This window comes from Hevea brasiliensis, chromosome 17 (genome assembly GCF_030052815.1).
Source record: "Hevea brasiliensis isolate MT/VB/25A 57/8 chromosome 17, ASM3005281v1, whole genome shotgun sequence".
NCBI classification, from domain to species: domain Eukaryota; kingdom Viridiplantae; phylum Streptophyta; class Magnoliopsida; order Malpighiales; family Euphorbiaceae; genus Hevea; species Hevea brasiliensis.
This window is the reverse complement of record NC_079509.1, coordinates 56,335,940-56,355,910: the sequence shown is the minus strand read 5'-3', so window position 1 is coordinate 56,355,910 and position 19,971 is coordinate 56,335,940. Positions and strand designations below refer to the sequence as shown.

Genomic DNA, 19,971 nt, shown 5'->3' with positions numbered 1-19,971 from the left:
TAATACGAATAAAATTATTATAAAAGAATTCAATTTTAAACTTTTTTTGTTGTAAACAATTAAATGTTTTTATTTAAAAAATTTAATGAAATATCTAAATTATTTTTTAAAAAATTACATATCAAAATTTAACTAAATTTTTTTAATAATTATTTATAAAATATATAAATGTATTAATTATAATTAAATATCATTATTAATAAATTTATAATATTTATTTAATAGTGTACTGGTTTAACCCCTATTAAACTTTAAACCCTTATCTCTTTATCTTCACCTGTTTTATGACCGGTTTAAGTCTGAAAACCTTGATATTTACATTTCTTCACTTTTTAAATATATATATATATATATATATATATATATATATATACACTCTAATACTAAAACATTATATTAAAATACATTTTAATCAAGAAACATAATTTTTTTAGTATCAAATTTTCAATTAAAAATTATAAAATATATTTTACATTATAAATATATTTTTTATAATAAATTAAAATATTTAGATATAATTTAAATTTAAATTAATAGACTATGTTGTTAATCAAATAAAATTTTAGAAATTACATTATAATTTACTATTAACTTTCACTATATACTAATTACATTATATAGTATTTATCATTATTAGTGATTTTATCATTAACAGAAACAAGAACTCATAATTTTGCTAAATGCTTATGATAAATTAATTACAATTAGTTATCAATGACCAACTATCAATTATTAATAACAATTGTAACTATCAATTATCTACCCCATACAACAGTTAAATCAATTATCAATTACATTGTTTAAGTCATATATAAAAGTAAAATTTAACTTTTAACTAAATTTTAATATTATTTAAGTAATATATTTTTCTTGATAGCGTATCCAACTAATCATATAATTAAGCACACTAAAATCCATTGTGAGAAATCTCATAGTAGCTTTTTCCATCAAAATTTCAATTAATTGAATTTTTAATTTTTAAATCAAACTTTCAATGAAAACCCTCAGGATAGCCAAGAAACTCCCGGTCTTCATATATCCCTCGTCCGCCTCTAATAATTTTCCCTTTTGCATATCCCAAAGAAGTAAGTTATGCGCAAGCGAAGGACCCGAAGTATTCTCCTGTAGTATTACACGTGACCGAAGACCATCCCCCAGACATTGTAATTGGCACCAAACATTATTGTTCAAGAAAATGAAATTCCCCCGGAATTTCGGCCAATCCGATTGAACAAGCTGCACAAAATTTTGGCAGAACGATGCCGTGAACCTAAAGCCAAAGGCATGGTAAAATGGAAATCTAATAAGCACAAAGATTAGGAATTTATTTAGTAAGTGATGCATGCATTTAATATCATCATTTAGGAGTAATTTTTGCACATAATTTACCCTTATTCATAGTTATTACTATAGATATTAGCACATATTTAGTCAACTTTATAATTTTCACACTTCTTAGTTTAATTTCTGAAATTTATTTGTTTTGTAGGTTAAATTTGGAGAAATTTGATGTATTTTGATCAGAGTAGCCATTTGGAGGAGATTAGAGTTGAATTGCAAAAATTTTTGAAGTTGAGTAAAAAATGGCCGAGAGCGACACAACCTGCAGCATAACCGATTTAGCTCATGTCGCAGGTTGTGTCGAATCGTCAGATATTCAGGCAGATTGTTACACAACCTGCAGCACAACCGAGTTAGCTTATGTCGCAGGTTGTGTCGATCGTCAGATATTCAGGCCGAGAGCTACACAACCCGCGATACAACCCGCGACACAACCGACTCAGCTTATGTTGTTTTTACTGGAAATGGCTGACGTGGCATTCTCGTTACTTTGACTTTTTACCTCACTTTCTCTGGAACCTTCCCCCTTTTTACCCATTCTAGGGCAGACCCCTAACCCATATAAAGTCTCCTTTATCATTTTCTTTCCATAGAGGGGGAGGAAGGGAAGCATTTTTGGGCAAGAATAGAAAGAGAGAAGGAGGGAGACGGGATCCATTTCTGCAGCAGCAGCAAGGAGCTCATTCTGCACTTTTCTGCAGCAGATTCTTCTGCAATTTTCTGGGTTTTTCTACTCCTTAGCTTACATTTCCATTATTTCTTTATTTATACATTTGGGTTTGTTTAGAAATTATGATTAGTGAGTAGTTGTTTGAGATTCTAGAGATGGGTTTGTAAATATTATTTTGTATTGTGGTTTTGAACTGATTTGGCCATTTAAATGAAGATTGTTACATTTTAATTTATTGCTTGTGTGCTTATTGCCTTGCTTGATGAATGGGCCCTCATTAAGTTAAGCTTTAATCCTTAATAGATGGACTGAAAAGTGAATATTAGGGATAGATAATCTTGCAATAAACTTTATTTTCTTGGTGTTAGAGATAAGCTAAGAGGATTAAGGGGAACTTTCCAAAATCAATTAGAGCATTAATTGGGTTTTTGTTAGGTTTGAAATACCGTGAAAACAGGGTTTGATTTAATGAAAACTAATTTTGAAATGCTTGAAAAAGGTTTCAAAAATTTAAGAATTGATTTTCCTCAAAATTGCAATTCTCATGTGTTTGGCTAAATTAGGGATAAACCACATGCAAACAATATGGAAAAATCCAATCTCTAGAATCACTTTAATTTTTATTGAATTTAGATTTAATTCCTCCAAATTTCATAAATAGCAATTTCAAATTAATTTTTGGTAATCTAGTTTAATTAATTTTAGTTAATTGTTTGATTTAGCTTTAATTCCTCAAATACCAATTTTAATTCCAAATTTCATTTTACATCTTTAAATTTTGTCATTCTAATTAGCTTATACTTTTATTTCCAATTTAAGCACAATTCCCTGTGGGATCGATATCATTTTTTTTAAAACTATACTACTGTGACCCGTGCACTTGCGGATACAGCAACATCAGTAAGTTGAAAATGAAGGATAAATTTCTTTAGTACTCACTCAATTTTATTAATTATTTTAATTTAATCATTATATTTTAATTTATTTTAATAAAATTACTTATTTTTTATTTTTTTTATTACCAACCTTTCATACCAAAATTTGATAGAATTTTTATAAAATTTTTATATGTGTCTTATATGATTTTAAATTATAAAAAAAATTTCTCCCCGCTAGATCATATTAAAAAAAAAAATTATTTTTATACTGTTTATTATATTTGTTAATCCCTATTTTTAAATCCCTAAAAAAAATAAAAAGATAAAAACAAATTTCAATTAGACTCAGTGCAAATATAATTTATCTTTTTATGATTTAAATCTACATAAATCATGCCACATATAAGTTGTACCAGAGATTCTCTCAAAATTTGGCCTGACTGATTGCTAGTGAGAACAAAAATTTAAAAAAAAAAAGTAATTTTATTGAAATAAATTAAAGTATAATAATCACTAAAATAAAATAATTAATAAATTTGAGTGACTATAAACAAAATTTATCCAAAAAATCCTCTTTAAAATTTTTCATAAAAAAAAATTCAATTATAAAATTAAGATATAAATATATAAATTCTGTTTATTATATATATATATATATATTTTTTTTCTTTTGATTAAGTTAAATCTACACAAAAATTTTCCATAAAAATAAGGTTTATTTTCATCTTATAAGAATTTATTTATATATATATTTTATCAGTATATTATTATTTATTCTTTATATTCACATTCAATTTATATTTATTCCTCGTATTTGTTTTCTCTTTCACGTAAATTTTCACAATTTTTTTACAAGCCATTCTTAAAACATTCAGTGACAAAATTGCTCATAAAGTTTAGGGACTAAACTTAAGTGTATTTTTATATTATAAAAAATAAATATAAACATAATTGCATATCCTTCTTTTTAAAAAACAATCCAAATTTTTTCATTTGTTCAAAGTTATAAAAAAAAAAAAAACAAGTCAAATAAATTTTTGATAAAAATAACCTATAATTTGTTAATAAGTTAATTTAAAATGATAGAAGAAATTACTCACTTTTGGCAAAATTTTTTAGAAGGGAGAAGAATATGGAACTCACCCTCTTAAAGCTTCAAAATATTTTGAACGCTATTTTTTAAAGCTTCGAAATATTTTAGAAATTTTCGTCAGACCAACTGAGTCCACTTGAAAGTATTTTAAATAAATTAAATATAAATATATTGAAAAACCTAGTTAAAAATAAAAGCGGAGTTGAGAAAATTACCGGTTTTCACGACCACTGGAGATGTGCTCTAACCCAAAACGCAGCAAGTCCGACAGACTTGTAACTGACCGCCCTATCCAATTCAGTTCCTCTATACTCGTAGGAACCTTTATAATAACGTTGGAGTTGTTGCACTGCGTTATATCAAGATATACGAGTGAAGGGAGCCCAGGAATTTCAGCCGATATAGTATTAAGTGGGTTATCACGCAGAACTAAATGTCTCAAAGACGGCAAATGAAGATCCGTGGTAAATTTACCATCTGATAAATTGCAGTTTGGAAGGATCAAATGGGTCAAAGAACGTGGAAGAAAAGCAGATGAAAACATAGTGGATTCTGGACCTTCTCTGCCTGATAACCAAGACCAAGGCCCCCTTACATCTCTCGAGCTAAAGCTTAATTCATTCAAGGTAATTCCACCAGCAAAAAACACCTTCAAGGATTCCATCTGAGCCAGCACTTTGGGTAGCACTTTAAGTTCTGAGCAACCAGTCAAATATAGTTCTTCAAGTGATTTCAAATCAGAAATTGTCTTTGGAAGCTCCTTGAGTTTTGCGCAGCCTTCAAGATTTAACAAGACAAGTGCCCTTAGGACTGCAATAGAATCGTCAATCTTGACTAAGTTTATACAATCTTTAAGCAGCAAACTCTCAAGACCAGGTAGTCCCGTGAAGTCAGGGGTTGTAGTGAGTAAATGAGAGTGACTTAGGTCAAGGATCTTCAAGCATGGAAAGGACTGAAAATTTAGTGGAAAAAAAAAATCGGCTTCAATAAATTGTCTTATAATTTGATAGATTATAAAGAGAAAAAGACAAGAAGAGTGAGTCACACACCTTTCCCTGCCAAGCATGTTTTAGCCTGCTATACCGCATATCAAGAACAACAAGTTTCTCCACATTTAAACACGTTGGCATAGAGTTCAAAGGGAATCTGAGCCAACGCAGGCACACCAAGTGTTTTGGAAAATCTTCATATCCTCCATCAAGCTTAACATCATCGAGCAGGAGCACATTTAATTGGCGCATGTTTGCAAATGCCTCTGTTTTTATCACATCTGCGGAGGTAGATGAGGTTTTTGGGATACAATTCACAATCCGTTGCCTAACGATGCCACCAAGACGATCATGCATTGAACGATTATCTTCACAACCAAGCACTGATTCCTCCACCGAATTTTCATGACTGTAATTTCCATAATTTGAAATTGGGCCGACATGTTTCTCTTCTCTTAACAAATGCATGTCAAGAATGAGGCCCCTAATTGTCTTGGTACCCTGCATCAATCCAAGAAACACACACAAAAAAGAGTTCCAGTAGAAGCACGTAAAAACCAAAAACAAAGATGTGTATGAGAAGTGTAACTCACGGTTTTTTCTGTCAACACCCTAAATACCTCTTTATGATTACATATTCTACTGCGCTCCCCCGGTTCATCAGGAGATTCTTGGCGAACAACTTCCCTACCCATGTCTCTAACCAACTGATGCATCGCTAGGTTGTTTCTTTCATTGATTTCAATGAGACATCTATCCAAGAGATGTTGAACTCCAATTATTGCTTCGAAGCCACATCCCTCTAAAATTTTAACTACAACATCTTTATCCCACCCAATAAAGAAAAAAACTATGTGAAGAAATATGCTTCGATGACGATCATTATGTAGAGAATCAAAGTTTTTTCTGAGAATCTTTTGAATTCGACTATCAGGAATTTCTTGCAGTTCCTTAATCTCACTTTTCCATTCATCTATACTTCTGCGACGAAGAAAGGAGCCTAAAACACGAAGAGCTAATGGAAGACCATCACAAAGGCTCACTACACGTTCAGAGTGCTCATCGAAATTTTCAGGAGAATCTTCTCGTCCAAAGGCATGCAAGGCGAAGAGTTTATGTGACTTTTTAACACTCAATGGCTTAATGTGAAGTTTCCAACAACCTTCACTTAACAAACACTTCAATCGAGTTGTGACGATGATTTTACTTCCCGACGACAGCCACTCTTGTTTACCAATAATGGATTTGAATTGTTCTGAATTATCCACATTATCAAGAATAATGATAACTTTCCTGCAACACATAGCATCCTTGATCTTCATAACTCCCTCATCTACATTATATATCTTTACTGATTCCCGCTTATGGATATCTGAAAGAAGTTGTTCTTGTAAGCTATTCATACCTTTTGGCTGTTCTGATGTTTCAGCAACGTCCGCAAGAAAGCAGCTCCTTTCAAACTTGTCAGAGTCTTGGTTATAAACAGTCTTTGCAATGGTGGTCTTTCCAACCCCACCAATCCCGTAAAGTACCAATATCCTAACATTTGTCGACTCATCTTGCAACCAGTGATTAATCCGGCCTACATAATCACCTATTCCTGTTAAGTAGGAACCCACATGCAGAAGCTTGCGATCCAATTTATTCGCAACGAGCTTGACAATGTTTTGAATGAACGGTGCCTCGTACCTAAAAGCCAAAGTAATGGTTAAAAAGAAATATAATGAGCATATGTAAGGATTATCATCCTTCTAATACAAATAAATTTATGTAATTGATTTAATAATACTATAGAATGGCAGGAATTTGAGTTGTCGAAAAAAATAATAATAATTTCAACTTTAACTTTGATTTGGATTATAATTCAATTAACTGCTTCAATTCAATTAGAATTCAACACCTTCAACATATGTGTCGTTAGTATTGTTTTTTTAACAATGTCAAGTAGTAGTCTTGGAGATTGTAGTAGTTTAAATAAGTAGTTGTTTGGTTGAAATGAATTTCACCAAATTTTGTTAGCCTGTAAAAATTTTAGGATTGAATTTCATAAAATTATTAAAATCAATTCTCATCAAATTTAATGAAATTTGAAATGAAATGGATTAAAATGCTGGTATATTTCTTACAAAAACATATACCCTCTCTCCTACCTTTCCTACTTTTCTCTACCATTATGCACTTGGATAATATAAAACTATTTGTTAAACAGACCTCTCATATAAACTGAATTCTAGTTAAAATGAATTGTATTTTCGGATTAATTTGAACAAAACACAGAGGAGTTGAGAAAAATACTGGTCTTTTAAAACCTCCCCGCCTAGATCTGCAACTTCTTTAAGAGCTGCCCTCCATCTCTCCACCTTGTCTGTCTCCTCCTTTAGTTGCTGTTCATGTCTATCAAATGCTTCCTTGAAGCTTTCTTTCTGCCGCCTGACTGCACTTGGATCGACATGGTAAAAAATTGGCAAAATATGCATACCATCAGATTTTCTACGCTCATTGATCATCAAAAGCTCATCAAGGCACCATCTTGAAGAGGCATGGTCTGGAGAAAACACTATTACTGCTACTTTTGATTGTTGAATTGCTTTCGTGAGTTCTTGGTCAATGTTTTTCCCCCTCTCAATTTCTTCATCGTCCCTGAAGGTGTGAATCCCCGCTCCAGTCAAAGCTGCATAGACATGATCTGCAAAAGTCTTGCGAACGTCATCGCCTCTAAAGCTCAAGAACGCATCAAAAGGACAAGAAGATGATGAAGCAGCCATTCTATAAAAGAGAAAACTTCCGAGACAAATATATGAATGACGTTATCCAAATCAAGGTACATCCATGGAACAGAAGATATGAGCCACCAAATTTCAGAACAAAACCATTAGATCCACAGAACGCACTTGTTAGCAATATGAAGAAAAAAGAGAATTCTTCAAGAGACTCTGATTCTTCAGCCTCCCATAGAGCAGATCGTAACATGTAACCAAGAAAATCAAGAACAAAACCACCAGAAGACCAGAGGAGGAAATTTCTAGGAAGTTTCACTCTAGGAAGCTTTGACTTGAACAATAATATTTGCGTGGAAAAACTATAATTGGAGGGGGAAATGATCAATTAACTTTATCAATTTAATTATTAAAATTTTAATAATTAGTTTAATTTAAATTATTTAAATATTTTTTTATATTACCAATATTATCTAATCCATTTGTAACACTCCAAAATTTTAGATAATTATTTTATATATAAATATTAATATTTTATTATATTAAATATTTTAAGATTTTATTTAAAATTTCTGAATTTTTGAATCAAATTTGATTTCCTAAAATTATTAAACTTCGATAATTTTTAAAAATTAATTTAAAAATTACGTGGTAAAAATAAAAATATATTTAGACTCTACAAATTTTTTTGAGTTTTCTGAAATTTTTCTGACATTTTTGGACCTCGTTTTTTATCTTAAAGCAGAGTAAAAATTTAATTTCGAATGTTTTGAATCGAACCGGCCGAATCGAACCAGACTGGGTCGGACCGATCAAATCGGACCAGATTTTCTTCTTTTTCTTCCTCCCCATCGTGCACCTGCTGCACCTCCCTTCCCTCTCCATTTTCTCTCTCCTTTCTCCTCCCCTTGCTACCCAACCGCCGCCTAGCCCTTCCCCGATCACCGGCCCCCCACCTGGACGTCTTCTCCTCGCCGGAAAGTCGCACCAAACTCCCCCTAGCGCGCGCATGACGTTCCACTTTCTCGAGCCGATTCCAGCCGATCCAGCCACCAATTAGACCGGTTATTGTCCTAAACCTCATATACATCTCGAGAGCTTTCCATAGACACCAAGAACATAAAAATTCATCGAGCGGTTTGTTCAATTTTTTCCCACAAAATTTTAGCCTATTTTGACTTTTGAGCTAAATTTCTCTTAAACTGTGAACTTCACAAAAAATCTGAGAGTATGGATGGACCGAGCCAGACAATTTGAAATTAGTTATATGGGTGATGATGGAAGCAGAGTAAAGAAAAACCGAGCTGAAGGGCCATCCAATGTGCCACAAATAAGTAGTATGGGTGGCAGTCAAAGCAACTATAGTGGAAAGGTCAGAGGAAGCAGGAAGGCTGTCACGACCCAACCTATGGGCCAGATCGGCACTAAGACCTGGGCCAGCCTAAAGCCCCCGAGGCCCGTAGTAAGCCTAACTATTCCTTAACCCAACTCTAAGGCCAATTTGGGCCCAATTTCAAGAATTTAACCGGACAGAGTCCGGCCATAAAGTGGACCTTTCAACGGGAAGTTTTTGACTCACCCAACTTGTAAACACAATATATAATCAATTGGGGAGCTCAGCTCACCCGTCACATACTCAAGTGTCATAAAAATAAATGGGAGCTCAGCTCCCTCATCCAGTCCATCAAACATGCATATAATAATAATAAGTTTACAGATCCAATATGATAATTGTATTACAGACCCAAATCAAATAAATATTTCTAACACATGCGGAAATTCTAAGAGTTAATAGAATTACAAAAACATTAATAAACAACCTGCGAAGGAGAAAAGCAGGTTAACCATAACAAAAATCCTCCTGTAGCCTGAAAAATAATGAACAGGAGTGAGCTTTCGACTCAGAGAGTAAAATATCAATTTTAACCATAATCTCTATAACTATCTAAAGTTAATGCACCCTGTAGAGTGAAATGCAACATCAGCAATATTTTCACATCATAACAGCAAAAAGGTAATTTGGAGCACTCACACACCCAGTAATGTCAAATCATACATAAATGGGAGCTGATCCCCTATACAGCTCTCTTAATCCAAACTGTGCCAGCGAATAACTCAAGCTCAGACTTCCACTTAATAAACCAAATCGGGGTCCCAGTGAAGAACTCAAGTCGTGTCTACCCCGAAGGACCGGGTCCCAGCAAAGATCTCAAGCCGTGTCTACTCGTCCTGTTCATAGCCAACACCATACCACACGCACGCCAACTCACGCACACTGCTCCAAATTACCACAACAACATCCATGGCACTTAACAGTTAATGCAACATAAAATGTGTCTAGAGTTTAACTACATAGATATTTACATATAAGTGATGCATGGGCATGCTTGAACATATAATAATATCGAAATTATAATTAAAATTAATATTTTACTCACAGACTTGACAGCAGTCACTGTGGCGGTTGGGCGGAGAAAGAAGGCTGTCCTGGCTCACCTGACAATTTTATTATAATTATTTAATACAATTGACTCAATACAAACCAAGAAAAGACCAAATACGTCCTAAGTCGTACCGAAAATCCGGCAGAATCTCCCCTATATCTAGGACCTACCCAACCTGCAAAAAGGCTAAAAACACACTTCTATATTCACATACCATACACCCACAACTCAATCATATCACACAGCCCCTCCTGGGTCCATCCAAACAGTCATCAATCACACGATGTAAAATTACAGTTTAGTCCTTATAATTGATCTATTTTGCAAAAACTATCCAAATCAACTCTAAAAGTTCTAAAACTTTGCCCCGCAGTCCTTAGCAATATTACTAGGCTATTGCAAAAAGAATCATAATTTTCTGAGCTACCACGAATATTTTATGGATTTTTAATCCCATTTAATCACTAGAAAATTATGAAAAAGCAAGGTTTGGGTTTATCTATGCTGATTCCGACTTCGGGGACACGCTCGGCCCGTCTGATAATGGTGGGGTAGCCAAAATCTTGATCCAATTCAGAGACTTTTTCGGTAGCCGGTCTGTCTGGCCGGAAATTCACAGACCCAGACAACTGTCGAATTTTCACGAATTGAAGGTACCTACACGAAGCCCACAACACGGGGGTTAGTAAAAAATTTTCACGAAATTTTCTAAGCTCATTTAAGGCTTGGAAAAACACTGCGAAGTTTCGCGGGACCCACCGAAAAACGATGTCGGAAAATTTTGAAATTTATATTGCCGCGAAGCTCTCGACGAGTGGAGCACTCTGGTACTCGGTTTTCTCGTGGGGTTCACGGTTTGCGAGAAATCTAACCCAAAAGTCAAAATAGGCTAAAACTTCCCGGACAAAAGTTGGACAAACCGCTCGATGGATTTTGGTGTTCTTGGTGTCTATGGAAAGCTCTCGAGGTGTAGATGGTGGTTGACACAAGACCCGGCCCAATTAGTGGCCGGATCGGTCTGATTTCGGCCGGGAAGCCGAAACGGCCCTCGTGCGTCTGGTTTTTCGACCACCTGGAGCGTCGGCCGGCCATGGGGAGGTGGTGGGGGGTGCGCCGGCGAGGTGGGGAAGGCTGGGTGGCGGCGGCGCGGCCTGGGGGTGAGGGAGGAAAGAGAAAATGGGAAGGGAAGGAGGAGAGGTCGGGCGCGCGAGGGAGAAGAAGGAAGAAAAAGAAAAGGGCCGGTCAGATTCGATCGGTCCAATTCAGTCCGATTCGATTCGGTAGGTTCAATTCAGGATATAAAATTTTGAATTTTTACTCTGCCTTGGGATAAAAAACGAGGCCCAAAAATTTCGAAAAAATTCTAGAAAACTCAGAAAAATTCGTAGACTTTAAATATATTTTTAGTTTTGCCACGTGATTTTTAAATTAATTTTTAAAAATCATCAAAGTTTTATATTTTCGGGAAATCAAACCCGATTTCAAAAATTCGAAAAATTTCAAATAATTTCCTAAAATTTAAATAAATAAAATAAAAATATTAATATTACTCACAAAATAATGCATTTAAAATTTAGGGTGTTACATTCTTCCCCCCTTACAGAAAATTCGTCCTCGAATTTTTACACAAGGCAGAATAAGGTACTGAATTATACATTGAATAGATAAGGGTATTTGCTACGCATGTCCCGCTCTGACTCCCAGGTACACTCTTCTACTGACTGGCTCCTCCACAAAACCTTAACCATAGAGATCTGTTTTGATCTTAGCTATCTCACTTGGTAGTCCACTATGGCTACAGATTGCTCTTTAAACGTCAAGTTTTCTTTCAGCTTTACTACATCCGGCTATAGCACATGAGAAGGATCAGGTATGTATTTCCTGAGCATGGAGATGTGAAATACAAGATGAACATGAAAAAGGTTGGGTGGTAGCTCCAATTGGCAGGCGACTGCTCCAACTCTATCAATAACCTCAAAAGGTCCAATATACCGAGGTGCTAACTTGCCCTTCTTTCTAAATCTCATGGCTCCCTTCATCGGAGAAACCTTCAGGAATACGTAGTCGCCTACTGCAAACTCCACATCCCTCCGTGCAGAGTGCATAACTCTTACGCCTCTTTGAAAATTTGTTTTCAATCGTTCCCTGATTAAAGGAACTATCTCTGAAGTGTACTGCACTAGGTCTACATCATGCACCTTCGCTTCTTCCATTTCCGTCCAACACAGAGGAGACCTACACTTTCTTCCATATAGTGCCTCATAGGGTGCCATCCCTATGCTGGAATGGTAACTGTTGTTGTAGGCAAACTCCACCAAAGGTAGTTGATCATCCCATTGACCTCCAAAATCCAAAACACTCATGCGAAGCATGTCTTCCAGTGTTTGAATTGTCCTTCAGTTTGTCGTGCAATACGAGGGTGGAAGCGATTACTAAAGTTCAACTGTGTGCTAAGTGCCTCTTGTAACTTCCTCCAAAATCAAGAAGTGAACTGGGTCCCTCTGTCAGATATTATGGAAGCCGGAACTCCATGCAATCTGACTATTTCTCGAATATAGAGTCAGGCGTACTGTGCAACAGAATAGGTGATCTTCACAGGCAAGAAATGAGCTGATTTAGTTAGGCAGTCTACAATTACCCATATCAAATCATATCCTTGCGTGGTACGAGGCAACCCAGTCACAAAATCCATAGTAATCATCTCCCACTTCCATTCTGGGATAGGAAGCTCTTGCAGCTTCCCTGACGGCCTCTGGTGTTCAAACTTCACCTTCTGACAAGTCAAGCACTTGGACACGAAGTCTGCTATGTCTCTCTTCATGCCATTCCACCAATAACTATCTTTCACATCATGGTACATCTTGGTGGAGCCTGGCTGGACATTGTATAGTGTATAATGTGCCTCTTGCATGATTTCATTTCTGAGATTGTCCACATTGGGCACACATATCCTAGGACCTTGCACTAGGGCGCCATCATTGGCAAATCCAAACTCACCACCTTTACCCTGCTGTACTTTTTCTATGATCTTCATTAATTGTTGGTCTCTGTAATGGGAAACTCTAACTCTATCTCGCAGGTCTGGTCTCACTGAAAAATGAGCTAACAATACCCTCTCATATGAAAGATCTAAGATTAGACCTTGATCCATCAACTCATGTACTTCCTGAATCAATGGTCTCTTTTTCACTGATATGTGTGCCAAACTGCCAGAAGATTTTCTGCTCAAAACATCTGCTATTACATTGGTCTTCCCAGGGTGGTACTGGATGTTGCAATCATAGTCCTTCAGAAGCTCCATCCATCTCCTCTGTCTCAAGTTTAAATCCCTCTGTTGGAAGAAGTACTTCAAACTCTTATGGTCGGTGTATATCTCGCACACTTCACCATACAGATAGTGTCTCCAGATCTTTAGTGCAAAGACTACAGCCGCCATTTCCAAATCATGGGTGGGGTAATTCTGTTCATGCCTCTTCAGCTGCCTTGAAGCATAAGCCACTACTTTTCCATTCTACATCAGAACACACCCTAAGCCAACTCTGGAGGCGTCACAGTACGGTATATCCTTCACCACTCATCGGTAGTGTTAACACCGGGGCGGTGGTTAGACACTCCTTAAGCTTCTGGAAACTCTCCTCACAGTCATTTGTCCAAATGAATGGAACATTCTTTCGAGTTAACTTAGTTAGGGGAGCTGCTATCCTGGAAAAATCTTGCACAAAAAGCCTATAGTAGCCAGCTAGACCCAGAAAACTTCGCACCTCAGTGACTGTTGTAGGCCTAAGCTAATCAGTTACAGCTTCAATTTTCTTGGGATCTACTTGAATGCCTTCATTAGAAACCACGTGTCCCAAGAATGAGATGCTTTCTAGCCAAAATTCACATTTTGAAAATTTAGCATATAGCTGGTGCTCCCTCAAAGTCTGCAACACCATCCTCAAGTGCCACACGTGTTCTTCCTCGGTCCGAGAGTATACCAAAATGTCATCTATGAATACGATGACAAAACGGTCTAGGAATGGCCTAAACACCCTGTTCATTAAGTCCATGAAGGCTGCTGGTGCATTAGTGAGTCCAAAATACATCACCAAGAACTCATAATGACCATATCTTATCCTAAATGCTGTTTTGGACACATCCTCATTCCTGATTCTCAACTGATGGTAGCCTGATCGCAGGTCTATCTTGGAAAAGAATCTAGCCCCTTGGAGCTGATCAAACATATCATCGATCCGAGAAAGTGGACACTTGTTCTTCACAGTCACCTTGTTCAGCTGTCTATAGTCAATACACAACCTCAAGGACCCATCCTTCTTTCTCACAAATAGAACAGGAGCACCCCAGGGTGAAGTGCTCAGACATATAAAACCCTTGTCCAAAAGCTCCTATAGTTGCTCCTTTAGCTCTTTCATTTCTGCTGGTGCCATCCTGTAAGGCGGCATTGATATGGGGTTTGTACCCGGCATAATATCAATGCAGAACTCTATTTCCCTTCCTGGTGGCAATCCTGGAAGCTCCTCAGGGAAGACATCCATGAATTCTCTGACAATAGGAACATTTTCCATGTTGACACCTTCTACAGATGTATCTCTTACCAATGCCAAATATCCTTGACATCCACGCCTCAACATTTTGCTAGCATTAATTGCTGACATCAAATTATATAGAGCCACGCTCCTGTCACCATCAAAGTTAAACTCTTCCACACCAGGTATGTGAAAATACACCTTTTTGTTCCTGCAGTCTAAAGTGGCATAATGAGTTGCCAACCAATCCATTCCCAAAATTACATCGAAATCCATTACTGGTAGAGGAACCAAGTCTGCTGGGAGGATTCTTCCATCCACTACTACTGGACTACCCAGAAAAATCATATCTACATCTATGTTGTCACTAAGCGGGGTAGTTATAGACAAAGGGCATTCTAAAGTTGTAGGGCTCCTACTCAATCTCATGGCAAACACTAGGGAGAAAAATGAGTGCGTAGCACTCGGATCTATCAAAACACGAGCCTCATAGGAAGAGACTAGAAGAATACCTGCCCCAATTGCGGTGAAAACCCGAGCTTGACCCCTATCCTGTGTTGCAGAACCCTAATATTGACTTCTACCTCTTGATCTGCCTCCAAATCCACGTCCTCCTTGTCCTCGGCCCTGTTGGCTCCTGAACTGACTACCTGCCATGCTGAAAGCACTAGGATACAACTAACGAGGAACATTGGCAACAGAACCCTGTGACCCCATCTGTGGCTCGCTGAACACTAGACATTCTCTAGCAAAGTGACCCTGCTAAAACATACTCCTGAACCCATCATACAAGGTCTTGAATGTCCTCTTCCACACTGTGCGCAAGGTGCAAAGGAGGATCCTAAACCAGACCTAGAACTACTATAACCTGAACTGTGACCACTGCTGGATCTGTACCATGGTCTGAATCCTCGAGATTTGTGTTTAAAACCACCCTTTTTGTTGCTTCTACCTCTTCCTCTGTAGTGACTTTGACTGCCACTATCCGTGGTACCCGTATAGGGAACACCTAAAGAACCTTCTGCTCTATTCTTCTTTGCTCTATTCTTCTTTGCTCTACCACTGTCATCTCCTGTATAGCTAATCTCAATCTTTCGGGCTCGATCAACTACCATATTAAAAGACTGATCAGACATCATGACCAGATTTGCATACCTCCTGTCCAACCCTTTTAGGAACCTTTTTACCTTCATACTTTCTGTAGCCCCTGCTGTAGGGGCATACCTACTCAGTTCCAGAAATTCTGTAGCATATTCATCTACAGATCTGCCATTCTGCCTTAAGGCCTCAAAGGGCCACTGCTTTTGATCTCTGAAACTTTCTGGCACAACCCTATTGATAAACAGTTCCACAAACTGTGTCCAAGATAATCCCTCAATACGAGGTAGTACGTAGTCTGTCATCCACTGTCTTGGCACTGGCCCCAATACATGCTGCACACACTCTATAAGCCTCCTATCAGTCAACTACAACTCCATCCCTGCCTGTTTGCAGGAATCCAAAAATCGATAGGCATCGTCTGACACATCATAAGTACCAGGCACCAACTTCTTGAAATTAATTATTTATTTGTAAGGTTCCCCTCTTGGTGTGGTAGACTGTTGCTGTTGGGGAGGGTGGACCATATACTGTGCTATCATATCGATGGTTCTCTGCAACCCGGCTAAGGTAGCTGCCATTGGGTCCATGGGACCCTGAGCCATAAAAGACTGATCCTAAACTGGTGGCAGCTGCTCTTCTACTTGAGCAGCTCTAGGCCTCCTACCCCGCCTCCTCGAGGCAGGTGCCTCATCTTGTGCTAACACCTCGTCAGGCACATCTAGTTCTGGTGCAATGGCAGCTCTTCTGCTTCTACGCATTTTCATGAAATTCAGTAGCATTAGCCCATAAAATTTCAAAACGGCATGTTACACAACTCTATAGACTTATATTTACACACACTTATATAAGGCAGAAACTAGAAGCAAAGATGACAATGCAAGATGAATGTGGACCCTATTCTCTGCATGTGACTCCGATTAGACTCTTCCCAACACTTTAGACAAATATTCCCTATGAATCTGAAGCCTAAGCTCTGATACCATATTTGTCACGACCCAACCTATGGACCAGATCGGCACTAGGACTTGGGCCAGCCTAAAGCCCCCGAGGCCCGTAGTAAACCTAACTACTCCTCAACCCAACTCTAAGGCCCATTTGGGCCCAATTTCAAGAATTCAACTGGACAGAGTCCGACCATAAAATGGACCATTTAACGGGGAGTTTTTGACTCGCCCGACCTGTAAACACAATATATAATAAATTGGAGAGCTCAGCTCACCCTCCACATAATCAAAAAGTCATAACTCAAATGGGAGCTCAGCTCCCCATCCAATCCCATCATGCATAACAGTTAATAATTTTACAGGTTCAACATAACTTTATAATACAGGCCCAAATAAAAATAAGTGCTTCTAACACATGCGGAGTCTAAAAATTTAACTTAATTATACAGAATACATTAAGTACTATCAAAGGACCTGCGAAGAAGAAGAGCATGTTAGCCACAATAAATAATCCTCCTGTAGCTTGGAAAAATAGATGAATAGGAGTGAGCGTTCGACTCAGAGAGTAAAATATCAATTTTAACCATAATTCCTATAGCTATCTAAAGCTAATGCACCCTGTGGAGTGAAATGCAATATCGTTAATATTTTCATATCATAACAGCAAAAAGGCAATTTACAACAGTCACACACCCAACACTATCAAACAATACGTATATGGGAGCTGATCCCCTATACAGCCCTCTTAATCCAACCTCTGTCAGCGAGTGTCTCTCAAGCCGAACTTTCGCTTAATAAACCAAATATGGGGTCCTAGTAAGTGTCTCTCAAGCCGTGTCTACCCCGAAAGATTAGGTCCCAGCGAGTGTCTCTCAAGCCGTGTCTACCTGTCCTGTCCATATCCAATACCATACCACATGCACGCCACGCACACACACTACTCCAAATTACCACAAACAACATCCATGGCACTTCAACAATCATGAATGCAATATAAAATGCGCCTAATGTTTAACTATATAGGTACATATTTATAAGTGATGCATAGGTATGCTTGAACATATAATAATATCGAAATTACAATTAAAATTAATATTTTACTTATAGACTCAACCGAAGTCACTGTGGTGGCTGGGCGGAGGAGGAAGGCTGTCCCAACTCACCTGACAATTTTATTATAATTATTTAATAAATTTGACTCAATACAAACTAAGAAAAGACCAAAGATGTCCTAAGTCGTGTCGAAAATCCGACAGAGTCCCCCTTATACCTAGGACCTACCCAACCTGTGAAAGGGCTTAAAATGCACTTCTATATCCACAAACCACACACTCACAACTCAATCACATCACACAGCCCCTCCTGGACCCATCCAAATAGTCAACAATCATAATATGAAAATTTACAGTTTAGTCCTTATAATTGACCCTTGTGTAAAAACTACCCAAATGAGCTCTAAAAATTCTAAAACTTTGCCCGCGGTTCTTAGCATTGTTACTAAGCTAATGCAAAAGGAATTATAATTTTCTAAGCTACCACGAATATTTCATGGATTTTTACTCTCATTCAAGCACTAGATAATTAAGAAAAAGTAAGGTTCGGGTTTACCTATGCCGATTCTGACCCGGGGAACGTGCTCGGGACGTCTGACAATGGTAAGGTAGCTAAAATCTCGATCCAATTCCAAGACTTTTTCGGTAGCCTGTCTGTCCGGCCCGAAATTCACAAACCCGGGCAACCGTTGAATTTCCGCGAATTGAAGGTACCTACACGAATCTCACAATACAGGGGTTAGTACATAATTTTTACGAAAATTTCTAATCTTATTTAGTGCTCAGAAAAATACTACAAAAAACGGTATCAGAAAATTTTGAAATTGGTATTGCCGCGAAGCTCTTGACGAGTGGAGCGCTCCGGTACTCTTGGTTTTCTCGTGGGGTTCACGGTTTACGAGAAATTTAGCCCAAAAATAGAAATGGACTAAAACTTTCTGGACAAAAATTGGACAAACCGCTCAATGGATTTTGGTGTTCTTAGTGTTTATGGAAAGCTCTCGAGGTGTAGAAGAGTTTTGACACAAGACCCGGTCCGATCGGTGGTTGGATCAATCGAATTTTGGCTGGGAAAGTGAAACAGTGCGCTGCGCGAAGGGGAGGTTTCGGGCCTCTTTTCCGGTGGCCTGGAGCGTCGACCAGCGGTGGAGAGGGGCTGGGGCGGCGCGCTGGCGAGTGGAGGAGGCTGGGGTGGCAGCGGCGCGGTGAGAGGAGGAGAGAGGAGAGAGAAAACGGGAGAGGAAGAGGAAGCGTCGGGCGCGCGCGCGGAAGGAGGAAGAAAAAGAAATGGCTGGTCCGATTCGATCGGTCCGATCTGATCCGGTTCGATTCGGCCGGTTCGATTCAGGATACAAAATTTTAAATTTTTACTCTGCCTTGGGACCGAAAACGAGGCCCAAAAATTTCGAAAAAATTCTATAAAACTCAGAAAAATTCGTAGAGTCCAAATATATTTTTAGTTTTGCCACGTGGTCTTTAAATTAATTTTTAAAAATCATCAAAGTTTAATATTTTCGAAAAATCGAACCCGATTTCTAAAATCTGAAAAATTTCAAATAACTTCCTAAAATTTAAATAAAATAAAATATTAATATCTACCTACAAAATAATAAATTTAAAAATTAGGGTTGTTACAGAATTGATTATAAATAACAATTAATTTTAGTAACCAATTGCAAATCAATTGCTATTAGCAATTGATTTTTACAACCGATTTACAATCGATTGCTAATTTTGAAACTAATTAAAATAATTCTTTAATTTAGCAACCGATTCCCTAAATTAATTACTATTATTAACCGATTTTAAAATCAATTGCTATTAGCAACTGATTTCTTAATTAGTTGCTAATAACAATTAATTTTAAAATCAGTCGCTAATTGTATATTTAACATTTTTCTAATATCAATTAACAACAAATTTAGCAACCGATTATAAATCTGTTATTAATAGCAATCGATTCTTGAATCGGTTACTAAATTTTTAAAAATTAACTATTTTACTAAAAAAATAAAATCACAAATCGATTGCAAAATTGATTGCTTTCAGTTGGCTGCAAAACTTTTTTTTTTTTTTTAGTGTAAATCAATGGGCAATACACATTAAGGTAAAAATTAGTATATTTAAAACATTCTAAACCTAAACTTTAGTTTTACTAGATTGAATTGGAACAAATAAATTCACTTGAAAATTAATTTTTATTATATATGTTTACA

The 19,971-nt window shown here is 37.1% G+C and overlaps 1 protein-coding gene across 2 annotated transcripts; it reads right to left on the bottom strand.

Annotated features, from left to right (window-relative positions):
- Positions 1-823: 823 nt before the first annotated feature.
- LOC131175385 (disease resistance protein RPV1-like) lies at positions 824-8,037 on the bottom strand. 2 transcript variants are annotated; one of them, XM_058139529.1, is made up of 5 exons: positions 7,267-8,037; positions 5,592-6,660; positions 5,032-5,472; positions 4,198-4,934; positions 824-1,270 (listed from the first exon to the last, which is right to left on the bottom strand). In XM_058139529.1, exons 1-5 carry the CDS (start codon positions 7,734-7,736, stop codon positions 979-981), a joined length of 3,009 nt encoding a protein of 1,002 aa, XP_057995512.1. In that variant the 5' UTR covers positions 7,737-8,037; the 3' UTR covers positions 824-978. The 2 variants fall into 2 exon arrangements, with proteins under 2 accessions (XP_057995512.1, XP_057995511.1); XM_058139528.1 differs by having other exon boundaries at positions 5,565-6,660; positions 7,267-8,036.
- Between the last annotated feature and the right edge of the window lie 11,934 nt (positions 8,038-19,971).

Excerpts from the sequence above, each read along its gene's own strand:
- LOC131175385 (XM_058139528.1), bottom strand. The coding sequence starts at position 7,736 with ATGGCTGCTTCATCATCTTCTTGTCCTTTTGATGCGTTCTTGAGCTTT. Across the intron at positions 6,661-7,266 it reads GGGGAGGTTTTAAAAGACCA|GTACGAGGCACCGTTCATTC; the intron begins GTATTTTTCTCA and ends TTTGGCTTTTAG. Across the intron at positions 1,271-4,197 it reads TCCAGTGGTCGTGAAAACCG|GTTCACGGCATCGTTCTGCC; the intron begins GTAATTTTCTCA and ends CTTTGGCTTTAG.